The following is a 12,812-nucleotide window of genomic DNA, read 5'->3' as shown; positions in this document are numbered from 1 at the left end:
GCCTGGAGAAATGGGTTTGATGTTATTGGTGGGGTCAGCTGCCTCGTATCCGTTCCAACTAATAGTGACTCTGCACGCAACAGAATGACACATTGCCTGAGGATGCACCACCCTTGCGATGGTTGTGTTATTTGAGGCACAGTTGCAGAACGTTGTGCCAGTCACCTCACCGAGGGGTTCCTCGTTCTGATGATCCTTTACTTGGCAATGCTCTTTCTTCAGGGACGTCTCAGCCCCGAGAGTGTGTCCAGAATGCCTTAGGTGAAGTCTCTCCATCTGTGTTAGGCAGGGTCCTCTAGAGATACATGACGAGGACACTTATGATTATATATATATAAAAGGATAGGTTTATATAGCAAAAAGGAATGCAGCGGCTAATTAGTCCACACAGCAGTACAGGTGGCTCAGTTCAACTCATTTTCATGGAACAGTTAACATGAAGGTGGTACCCCCAAAATGAATATCAAGCAAATCACTGAGTCAGTGCACTCAGTGGCGTCATCTAGGAAGCTTCTTTCTGGTCACAGTGAATTTTGTCGTAAAAGCAGTTTCATTTGAACCTCGTTTTTTGTGATGGCCAATTTAAGTGACCAGCATGCGGCTGTGGAATCTTCTTAACTGCTCAGGAGAAATGCCACAGAAACTGTTGTGATGTCGAACACAGCTTACAAGGACAGCGATATGGGAAAAACTCAAGTGTACAAGTGGTTTTCTCATTTCAAAGAAGGTGAAATGTCAATTGATGACAAACCTCATTCTGGACATCTGTCAACTTCCCAAATGGATGAAAATGTTGACTCGTAGTGCATTTGGAGTTTGTTCCACTAGGTCAGAGTATTCATCAAGCTTTATATTTAGAGGTTCTGAAGATAGCATAACAATGTGTGACCGAAACAGCCTCATTGGTGGCAGATGGAGGACTGGTTTTACCACCGCAACAATGCATCTCCTCACACAGCCATCTCAGTGCATCAGTTTTTAGCAGAACCTGCATGCCTCTCTTGCCCCACACACCTTACTCACCTGACCTCGCTCCATGCAACTTCTTTTTGTTTCTGCAAATGAAGAGAGGCGTAAAAGGACAGCGGTTTTACCGCATCAAAGAGGTGAGGAAACAGGGAGATGCTGTCAACCATCCAAATAGATGAGTTTGAAAAATGTTTCCAAGAATGGAATCGCAGATTTGACAAATGTATTAAGTGTAATGGAAGGTACTTTGAAGGTGATAAGGTTGCTGCTTTATTAAAAAAATTTTAATATATAACTTTGGGGGGGGGCAAAATTCATTGTTTTGGGGTGGGAGGTGGGGGGAAACTCCATGTTTACTGAAGGTCCTTCAACTCAAGAGGAATGTACACCCAAACAAGACAGAGTCAACCCACAGGCAGCAGACACGGCAGGACGGGGCAGCAGCAGCAGGAAGATGAGAAGTTGAGACGTAGCAGAGGCCAGGAGCACAGGGAAGCAGGTCTCGAAGGAGCCACCAGCTCAAGCAATGCACGACAGGGCAACATGATCCACGGGATGGCTCAGCACACAGGTAGTGCAGCTCATGGTTTAGGCAAAAGACTAGCTCAGGCAGCAGCATACTGGCCTGATCACCAGAGAGAAAGAGAGCCATTTATCTCTGTCGCCCTCCAATCAAGCTGTGACCTGATTGAGATTCACTCTTAATACCCTCAAGTTGACATGAGTTTATGTAACTACCACACCATCCTTTTAAGAAACATTCTAGCTATTCTTCTTCGGGCAGGCCATGGTATATTTGACATCCATTGCCCACCTTTCGCATACATATAAGGCAATTATATATAAAGCAGAGATTTCGTTACTTATCTTGTTTTATCCAATGAAATCTGATGGTTGTTACAGTCGTTTCAGCTTATTTTGTTCACTGAATACTGTATAACAAGTATCTTCTCAGGCTAATTAAACATCTCTGAAATGTTATTTTTAATGGGCACATATGATTTGCTGACCAGGGTAGCACAGAGCAACAAGACAGTTTAAAAGTGCTCTAGCTTGCTGGAGCTGAGGATCGAGACTTACAGTCGAAAAGTGGGAACTTTTAGCAAAATTCTGATGGCTGGCCTTACCTGGACTTGCCTAGACACAATCACATTCTTCTAGAGACGGTTTTCTCTGATGCTCCCTGGGCTTACCTGGACTTGTCTAGGCATAGTCTGGACCTTCCCAGACTTGTCTTGGCATAACTTCAGCAAACGGTTGCAGTTAGTATAAGGGTTATAACTTAAAAACAGAAGCAGACGTGAGAAGAAGAAAAATTGAATTTGGTCCCTGCATCAGCCACTTTGTGATGCTGAGCACCGCAGATTTTGAAGTGTCCTTATACCCTTTAAAGTAGAAACAAAACCTAAAACAAAATGCAGTCAACGGAGTTCCAATGGAACCCAATTCAGCCCTCCGTCAATCATTTCTGGATGCACATAATGCCTCAGTTTTAAAGTACTCTTACACACCTGACAAAAGGAGGCAGTTTGGCCTGCCTCTTGACTTAGCTATTCAAAGACTATCACATGTCTTAAATTTTAAATACTCTTACATGTCATGTACCAGAAACCCGGGGGTGTGGTGGTAATGCACTGGACTACTAACTACAGGTCAGCGGTTTGAAACCACCAGCCACTCCACAGGAGAAAGATGAGGCTTTCTACTCCCATAGAAAGTTATAGTCTCAGATCTGTTCTCTGGGGTCACTATCAGTCAAAACTGATTCAATTGCAGTGAGTTTGGAGGTTTTTTACACATCATCTAAGAAGCCTCCAAAGAGCAGCTCTCCTCTGCCCTATCAGAGTCGGCTGGTGACTTTGCTATGGGTTCTGAGGGCACCCCGGGTGGTATAAACCCAAACGCACTGCTCATAGCAAGTCTTCATGGGGCTAGAAAGCCTCAGCTGTCTCTCATGGGGCAGCTGGAGGTTTCAAATTGCTGATCTTGTGATGAACAGGTCGCCCAATACATAACCAGCCATCCAGGCTACCACCTTGTATATCAAATATATCAAGTATATCAAAATACATTGAGCCATTTCCTTGTTGAGTACTTGGTTATCTCAAAATACTGTAAGAAATAAATCCTGAAATATCTTTGTATATAAATAAGTACCTACATATTCAAGTATAAGCCGACCCAACCTAATTTTACCACAAAAACTGCATTTAAAATGTGCTGAAAAATTCAGCTCATGCACGAGTATATAGGTAATAGTGTTATTTCTAATAGTGTTATTTCAATTATACTGCTAATAGTGTTATTTCTATTTCATAGATTTCAAACAAACTATGATCTCTTTGGAGGTTTTCAAATTATTAACATTGTTCTAAAACTCTTACTGTACAGAGGAGTTCAAATCAGGATCAATCACATTAAAAAATTATCCATACATTGGGATCTTAAGTTCCTTTTAGTCATCCTCTCTGTAAATATACTTCCTTTAAGACAACTGGTGCCAAATCCTATTTCATTTTTGTTTTTCAAAATGTTGTCAAAAACATTCTTAATAAAGAAGAAGAAGGTAATCAAGCCAAACAGGAAAGGGTTAAGCTGGAGGGCTTGGATGCCGCACTTGGGCTGCACTGCCTTTGGAAGGAATTGTCCTTTGACACAGAAATGTGAGGAGGCTGTTTTATGTCCCCATCACCATGGAAGACACCTCACACACGAGCACACACAAGCACATACACTGGTCCTTAGTCAAGGGCAGTGGAGCTCAGTAGCTGAATAGTGAAATGTGGGACACAGCGACAGCCTTTGATTGAGTCTAAATGAACCAAACACAAAATATGAACGAAGATAATGTGCAAAGTTGAGCAGACCGCCGTGACGATGTCAAACCCATTTGCACATGGAGCTTATGGGGCATCCAGTTTCTCCCCGGTGGTCTTTAGTTTCGTATCATGCACATGCACACAGCTAATGCTCCTTTCTCAGCTAGATTTATTGTCAGGCTCATTAACCAGCTTCCAGATGAGCTCTATTGAAAGTACATCAGAGAAGTGGGGCTTGCTCCGTCCTTTGGCGATGTTAGGAAGCTCAGCTCCCAGAGGGACTTCAAGGGCCCCAGCCTCCCTCACATCTTGGCTGCTGTTCCAACCACCTCCCCAGCCCTCTAACCCGCCACCCCCCCAACCCCAGCCTAGCAATGTGCAGTAAACAGCAGCTGCCTAATTACCCATCCCCACTCGGGGAGGAGAGCAGATGAAGGTCCCTGATGTACCTTAACCCCCGTTAATATGTCCCTGAGTAATGGGGAGTTGGCTAAGCTTCGCTTTAATAGCAACTCTTGGGTCTGTGCCTCCTCCTTTTCCTCTCATTTCCCCAGTTAAGTGAACGCTGGCCCCCCGCAAATGGCTCAGTCCCCTGGCCATGGCAGTTCCACACAGTCCCCTCGAGGTGTGCATTACATACCCAGTTACGCATGTCCACACACTTGCTTCCTTGCCCCTCATGGAGGAGCCGTCCCCTGCACTCCACACGTGTGTGTACGGATGTGTGCGCCCTGCGCCTTCATACAGGCACGTTTAATCACGGCTGAGATATCATCTTCCAGTGCATCTGGTGCTCCGGGGCTTGCTTTAATATCACGATGCTTCTTGGCACTGAGCTAAGAGCTCTGAAACCTGCTAAGTAAACTCACATGTGGAAATCTTCAGTGCACGTCTTTGTGGCCTTAGCAAAGAGGGAAGAGTGTGAAACCTGGACATGTATGTACGAGAGAGGAAAACTGCATTAAAAAGAGAGAGAGCCACTATCTCCGACCCATAAATGGGTCTTGAAATTCAAACTGTCATTTCCAAAAGAAAGGCATTAGGAATGTCGGCCCTCTGAAGAAGGGCAGGCGGGGCTCTCCCGGACCCAGCTGGAGGAGAGGTGGCACCGCAGCCAGGGTGACCCTTTTGAAGACTTGGCCTCCATGCCAGTAGCCTGCCCTCCCGGCCACGGTCATGGGAGTTGAGTTCTCCCACTGGGAACGCCGAGTTACAGGCCGTTTAGTTGAAAATGAAACTGTAAAAACCCATGAAGAGGCTCCTTGCCTGAGACACGGTAAATCCCTGCCCAGCCGCCGCCGGGTCGGGCAATTCTGGCTCGGGCGCAGCGTGGCCCGGAGCGCGATCCTGCCCCAGAGCTTTCAGGTGTGTGCCCGCCGTTTCTGGACACAAGGTGCAGGTGACCTATGTGCTCGCTCTGAGGAATGCACCATCTTAATACATCCTGGCACTGGTGTGTCTGGGAGAACGAGAAGGGTAAAGCCCACTCAGGGTGCACCTTCTAAAGAAAATCCAAATGAATGTAAGACAGTTTTATCTATTTCTACATTTTCTTCAATGAACAGGTCTCTATGTCTATATTTTTCTCCAATGAATAGGTACTAATCTGAGGGGAGACAAATTATCAGGGTGCTTCTCAGCAGAGTCTCTGAGCCAGGTTGCCTGGGCGACATCAGGAAAGTCATGGAACATCCCTAAGTCTCTGTTTTCTTCATAATAAGAAAGAGAACCCACAGTAACACCTGCTTCCTAAGACAGTTTGAGGAAGAGCGTTATTTTGTAGGAAACGCTTGGAATTGCAAGTATACCATATATATTAGTTGTTATTAAAATCTGGAGAGAAGTTACACATGAATAAATCCAACATGTGACAGCCCCATCTTCCCCAATCCGGGTGAATATTCACATGAAGGAAGGCCTGTGTTACCTTATTCACTGGCTAAGGATACAATGGCATCATCTTTGTGGTTTAATTTAAGATACATGCCTTCATTCCTTCTGTGAACTCTACTCTTGGCTGGATCCAGAGTTGGACTAGCTGGATAGTTGTTTTCCCTTGGTTAATGGATCATTCTGTGTTATTTCAAAAGAGGACTGCTCCTACCACACAGTCAAAACCTGACTAAAGTAATTAGATAAATTCCTGTCTGAGTTAGAGATTATTACTTACACAGAGCTTTTATTTGGGATAAGAATGTCGTAAATCCTGGGGAATTAGCTTTCAGAGACAGATTTGATCAGAGTTTTCCTCGGTTTCCACAACTAACAGCCTGCTTCCGTCGCACCCCTTTGGACCGTGGCGTGGTGTTGAGTGACCACTTCCTGGTCAGTCTCTTCTCTACAGGCTCGGACCCAACTGCAATCCTGACTCCCTGACCATTTCTTCCCAAGTGCCTCCTCTGACGTCATACCCTCAATCTTCCCCTGAAGTACTGTTGGTCAGTTGCTAGATTTGAGCCTCTGCTCTTCCCCAGCAAAACCACCTTCTGTCTAAGGCACATTTCCAAGGCCCATCTTTCACAAACTCTTCTCTCCAGCTCCATCTTCTTTGTTAAGTTCCTGCCTGACTTGTATCTCTAGCTGCACACTGGACCCTGCCTTTGTGTCTGTCTTTGGCGTGCTGAAGACTCAACATGGCCAAAGCAAAATCCATTTCTCCTTATCTCTCTCTCTCTCTCTCCTTGTTTTCTCTGCAAAACCAAAGGATTTCCTTTACTTTCTATGGACCTCAACATAATTCACCCAAATCTGAACTCATAATCTTTTCAATTTAACTGAAGCCTGAGTTAATGAAGCCTCTATTGGTATGCTTATTGTCCCTTAGATTGTCATCTGTGGAAGACAGATCATCTGTAGTTACTTGTCTCAAAGCATAGAACTAAAAGTTGTTCAGCATTACATTGGTCAAGATGGACAAGCTGTGGTTCGCGAGAGGTTTGACTGCCTCACCTCCAAGCAGAAATTGCCCTCGTACATCCTGGAGAACAGCGAGCTGACAGAGCTGTGTGTGAAGGCCAAGGGGGATGAGGATTGGTCAAGAGACGTATGCCTGGAGTCCAAGGACCCCGAGTACAGCATTGTCATTCAGGTAGGAGAAGTCAGACCGTTTCGAGTAGAGAAACTTGGCAAATAAATTTTTCCTCAGTGTGCTCTTTATCGTTATATTTATTAAAACCAATATAGGCAAGAATGGAATTTATAAAGGCCTTGAATTGCACTTCTGAAACCATTTCCTTCCCATCCCTTGCTAACACATTAGCAACAGTTCCACTCGTTCTTCCAGCCAAGACTGTCCCTGTAGATGGTGCCAAGTAGTATCTTGAAAAAGACCCTGAGGGGCTGGGGCAGGGACGGGGTGGGGTCCTCCCCATTAGAGAAGCCCCGTGATGGTCACATCCCTCTTTATCTCCCCTCAGTCCTGACCAACATCACTCTCGTTCCCTTAAAGGACACATCCTCTCCCTCGCCCTCCCCTCTCCCTCAGTCTTTGCTCAATCTCTCCTCATACAAACTTTCTGTCTTTGTGGACAGAATTGGCCCCGTCAGCTCAGTGCTTGCTCAGTTTATGCTATAATGAAGTCTGTTTTTGCTTAGTTGTTCTATTTTTTAATGGCTTTCCCCCTGTAACTTTAGACTCTCTTTTTGTCCTCCAACCTGATCTACCCGTGCCTCATTTTGTTTCAGTGGTGAACTGGTCGCTGTTTAATGGGACGTCTTTCTATCTCCTCTGCAGGTGCCATCTTCCCACAGTTCCATCCTTTATGTCTGGTGCACAGTTTTGACTTTAGAACCCGACTCTCCAGCACAGCAACGGATGGTGAGCGCGTTCCCAGTCCTAAAATATGGTCTATGGCTCTGACCTTTCCTGTTCCGAAATAAACTGTCAGAGTGACCCAGAGGAGAGATTTACTGCGGCCTGCTTGACCATCAAGCAGCTGGAATACTGCAACAAAGCAAATCTGAAAGTTGTCCTGTCCTTTTTATTTTGACAGATTGTGTTCAGCCCCCTTTTTATCATGAGGAGTCATCTTCCAGACCCCATTATCATTCACTTGGAGAAAAGGAGCCTGGGACTGAGTGAAACACAAGTCGTTCCAGGAAAGGGGCAGGAAAAGCCACTGCAAAACATTGAGCCTGACCTTGTACACCACCTAACATTTCAAGCAAGGTACTGGAAAGTCCGTGTCTGCCTGAGAGACATGGGGTGGAAAAAGAACCTTGTCGGATTCGAAGGGAGGGGGGTGGCGGTGAGGGGTGGAGTTTGGTTGTTTGGGTGTGGTTTCGTGTCTCATGAGAATGTTGTTTTTAAATGGCCTCCTCTAGTGTTTTCTTGGAGCTCTGGGGCCGCAGTGGTTAAGGCCCCCGGTGCTAACCACAGGACATGTGGGTGGAAGCAGCGCTGTAGCAGAGTTCCTGGTTTGCGCCCGTAAAGATGAATAGCCTGGGAAACCCTAGGGTGTGACCCTGCTCTGTCCCATAGAGTTGCCAGGAGTCAGGAGCAGTTTGATGGCTTAACACACAGGACACTCATGGAGCCTTGGGTGGCACAAGTGGTTAAGCTCTTGACGATCAGCAGAGGGTTGGCAGTTCAAGCCCGCCAGAGGCACCGCGGAAGAGCAGCCTGGTGGTCTGCTTCTGTACCGTGCGAGCCATGAGAAGTCTGGAGCAGTTCTGCTCTGCTCACATGGGGCCGCAGGGGGTGGGAATCGGCCTGAGGGTGAGGAACAGCAGACCCTTGCCGTTGACCGCTTGCTACCTGATGGTACACACTCAACGGAGCTGCCCCACAGGGGTCGCAAAGCTTCCATCTTTACAGAAGCAGACTGCTCCACCTTTGTAGCCCATGGAGTGTTGATAGGTTCAATCCTCACTGTCTTTTTGGTCAGCCACAAGGCTTCTCCCCCACCCCCACCCCGAGTGCCCTAGCAACAACACCAGGGTTCATGTCTTCTCGTCTACAGTTTTCCATAAAATGCAGTAGACTTAGAAACAATCGAGGGAGATCACACAGGATGTGTAACTGATGGACACTTTCCACAGTGGAAGAAGAGATGAATAATAGAGGTCTCACCCAAGGGGCAGGGGAAGAATAAGAAAAGTCAGGGCCTAGAGTATCCGAAAAGTTGGATCAGGCTAACCATCCAACTGGTAGACTAATCCTACCGAAAATACCAGTCCCCAGTAACCAAATATTGGTTTAATCTCATGAAAAACATGGGTCTGCAACAGGTTGTTATTACAAATCTGGCATTTATTCTTGACTTTGTCTTCCCGTGTCCCAGAGAAGAAGACGATCCTTCGGATTGTGCCATTCCCATTTCAACATCCCTCGTTAAACAAATAGCCGCCAGGCTGCATCCCGAGGGCACAGCTAGTCAGCTCCTCGCAGAATTCTACGGGACAGAGAAATCCCTTCCACCTGCGTGGCCCTATGTGACAAAGGAGTCTGAGAGGTAAGGTCCCCAGTGATGTCGTTCAGTAAGCTTTCCCAGCATTAAGAAAGATGTGACCATTCGCGAAAAAGTGAGGGAGCGCGAACGGTATCAAGAAGTCAGCCAGTAGGTGTTTGCCTGTATGACCTTTCATGTTATTAGCTAATAAGTAGATCTTACAGATTTCTGTACTCATCCTCTAGAACCTAATTACACAAAAAGTGGTTTCCTCTGGGGTGCAAATGGAGCCTTGGATGAGGGTGGTGTGGGGAGGCATCCCCTGGGCCCGGCGCTGTGTGCCTGGCATCGGCAGCGCAGTTCACGAATGCTGACGCCATCATACTTCATTGGGTCTCTTGGCTTTGGTGTCTGGAGCAGGAACGAACAGCTGAGTCAGTGGGACAGCCCGATGCGAGTCAAGCTATCTGTGTGGAAGCCACTTCTTAAAACCCTGTTGATAGAACTTCTGCCCTGGGCCCTTCTCATCAACCAATCCAAGTGGGACCTCTGGCTGTTTGAAGGAGAGAAGATCGTTCTGCAGGTTCCCGCTGGCCAAATTATCATCCCTCCTAACTTTCAGGTACTATGACTTTTCAACCTATCGTGAATTCTTTGCTCTCCCCAACTACCTTGCCCCCTGAGGGTGCGTTTCTCCTTGTAACAGACGAATGAGCCCTCCTCGGTGCGCACGTGAGGAGTGTGAGCTGCCCTGTGGTCTTCAGGGGCGTTCAGCGGTCTTTGCGTTCCCATCAGCCCCAGTTAAGCTTGAGTGCCCCTTGAATCTGGTAACCTGCCCCAGCCACGTGCTTCTTCGCTGTGCACAGCATGTTCGACACGATATGTGTTAAGGATGGAGAGCTGTAGTGTGTGTTAACCTAGCCCCTGGGTGTTCTAGCCCAGATTCTCTGACTTCCACAGATGGACAGAAGTGGAGGAGGTCAGCCAGCCATTTTTCTCAGGGCTCCTTCCTTTACAAGCTGACCTGGCTAGCCCTAATCACAGATGCCTCCCCACTTACTGACGAGGAGGGAGTGGGGTCATTCCTGGCACACGGAGAAAACCTAACTGTAAACAAAATTTCACCGGAAGACTCAAGTACCAGCACCGGAGGGCTTTCTTTATTATGAGGTCCGATCGTTTCCAGAGGGCACAGTAAGTCTGTAAGGAAACAAAGTGAAAGGAATTCCCAAGTCAAATGCTTTATGCTTCTTGGAAGAGGGAAACTCAGGGGTTGTGGAGACGGTTCGTTTTTGTTAGCTCCAGTCCATGCAAACACCTGTATTCACTTGCGTTCTCTTTTCTGTTAAACCAGCAGTTGATGTTACCTTATGGAATTGAAATGTTCACTTACAGGGATGGGCCTAATGTTACGTATCACTCTTTTGTCAAAGTAGATGACATCTTTAGCTTTAAGCCTTTGCGATTTACAGAATAGGCACAGTGTAACGTTTTGTTTGTTTACTTTTTACCCTTCCATAAATGTGAATTCCTCTGTAAATCAAAAAAGACACCGAAAGGCAAAATGAAATGTATATTCCTATTATCTCCCCCCCCTCAAAAAAAAACTAAAAGAGAAGAAAGAAAAACTATAAAGGGATTTGGTTGCCTTAACAGACCTATTATATAATAATAATTTTTTTTTGATCTCTGAAGATTGAGGTTTAAAAAAAATCAAAGCTAAGAAAAAATACTTCATAATTGAGGCATTATTTTTCCAGGAAGCTTTTCAAATTGGAATATACTGGGCAAATACAAACACTGTGCACAAGTCAGTCGCAATTAAGCTGGTCCATGACCTGACATCTCCAAAGTGGAAAGATGGAGGCAACGGTGAAGTTGTGACATTGGACGAAGAAGGGTTTATTGATGCCGAAATAAGACTTGGTGCCTTCCCAGGACATCAGAAGGTAGGATCAGCGTCTGTGGTGCTCAGGGGCAGACCACATACTATCTCCTAACCCGTCTGCCATGAGGCTACTCGTTTCTTCTCCTCCTCTTCTTCTTCTTCTCTTTTCAATCCGTTTTTGATAATATACTTGTTCAAAGCAACCTACAGACCTCTGAGTGTCACCGTGTTGTGTGTATGTGTTTGCGTGTGTTTTCTTTCCCTCGACCAGTGATAAAGTTGTGCCACATAATTCATCCAGGAACTGCTCTATTTCAGAACACGCAACAGTGCCTTGATTTATAGCATGTGAGGGAATGAACTTACTTCCAAAGATCCACAAGTTGTAGTTGGCCTCTGTTTCTTCAGAGCAGGAAGTAGTATTGCTAGCATTTTGAGTCTGAATCTGAGGGAAAGGACAAAGGCAACAGCAGCAAAGGTTGTGTGCCCGGAAAGGGCATACTGAGCCAAAGGCTGTGGATCTGGGTGATTTTCCCAAGTTGATTATGACTCATAGTGACCCTCTAGGACAAGGTAGACTGGTCCTGTGAATATCTGTAACTGTTAACGCTTTATGTGAGTAGAAAGCCTCATCTTTCTCCCTCAGAGTGGCTGGTAGTTTCAAACTACTGACCTTGTGGTTAACAGCCAACTCTTAACCACTACAAGAACCCGTGTCATGAGATAATTTTGGAACAGGGGACCGGTACTGTCTTTTTACAGGTATTGATACAAAATAAAAAGCATAATTCATTCCATCAGTTACATAACTGAATACAAATGATGTGTGCTATTCTGCATTAATCTACTCTAAAGTTAATGCGAACCAGCTAACTGCATAATATCATTAATAAATCCCATTAGCTGCTATGTGTAAATGTACAGTATCATAGTGTCCCATGTAGAGTTCTCATTCCTTCACTTGCAATGTCATCATTTTGTGGTTGTTGTTATTTTCCCAAATCAGAAAAAAGGGATATTTCATGAGAGCAGTAGAATTCAGGAGGACCACTCTCGGGGGAGAAGTTAGATTTTGATAGGCATCTTTGAAGAGTCTGTAGAGAAGACTTAGGGTCACATGGTAGTTGTGTGTGTGAATAAATTTTCCTGATACAAAGAAGTTAGGCTTTCCTCAGCACTCAAGGCTGGTATCCATTTCCTCAAAGTGGTCTGGGCAGCACATGTTTATGCTCTGCCCGCCAAAGTACTGTAGCGCGGGTATAAGTGGCAAAGACTGTAAGTGTGAGTCAACCAGCGTTGTCACGTTGTGGATTGAGAGCTATGCCATCCGGCCTGGGGAAAGCGTTATCATACACAGCCAGACACTCACTACCTTCCGCACCTCTCAGCGTGGGACCCCAGAAAAGACTGAATGAAATGCTTGTAAATAAATGAATGGACTGTTGGAAACTATGTTGATGTTTCTTCAGTCTTCGGTAGAGATCAAGAAAATGAAGACTGAGGAAGTCATTTTAATTAAGGGATTAAGCCATCGTTTCGGAAGCTGCCCGATAGCACAGTGGTTTCAGCAGTGGGCAGCTGACAGCAAAGTCAGTGATTCAAACCCCACCCCCGCTGCTGAGACCATCTGCTCCTGTCAAGGTTTAGTCTCAGAAACAGAGTCTGGATCGGTTCAGTGGTAGTAGATTGGAAGGATGGTGGGCAAGGGATCACTAAGTAGCAGTGTGAAGGTTTAGGAGATGTCTG

At 45.8% G+C, this 12,812-nt stretch overlaps 1 protein-coding gene across 3 annotated transcripts in view; it reads left to right on the top strand.

The window, feature by feature from the left end:
- VPS13B (vacuolar protein sorting 13 homolog B) overlaps window positions 1–12,812 on the top strand; it is a 731,003-nt gene that overhangs the window by 671,591 nt on the left and 46,600 nt on the right. For all 3 annotated transcript variants that reach the window (XM_075549441.1, XM_075549440.1, XM_075549439.1), the window contains exons 45-50: window positions 6,613–6,876; window positions 7,522–7,605; window positions 7,781–7,956; window positions 9,071–9,241; window positions 9,599–9,800; window positions 10,939–11,127. In XM_075549441.1, coding sequence (XP_075405556.1) covers window positions 6,613–6,876; window positions 7,522–7,605; window positions 7,781–7,956; window positions 9,071–9,241; window positions 9,599–9,800; window positions 10,939–11,127 — 1,086 coding nt within the window. The remainder of the gene's footprint in view (window positions 1–6,612; window positions 6,877–7,521; window positions 7,606–7,780; window positions 7,957–9,070; window positions 9,242–9,598; window positions 9,801–10,938; window positions 11,128–12,812) is intronic.

The sequence above is a fragment of the Tenrec ecaudatus genome, chromosome 5, assembly GCF_050624435.1.
Source record: "Tenrec ecaudatus isolate mTenEca1 chromosome 5, mTenEca1.hap1, whole genome shotgun sequence".
In the NCBI taxonomy this organism is placed as follows: domain Eukaryota; kingdom Metazoa; phylum Chordata; class Mammalia; order Afrosoricida; family Tenrecidae; genus Tenrec; species Tenrec ecaudatus.
This window is presented reverse-complemented; position numbering and strand designations above follow the sequence as displayed.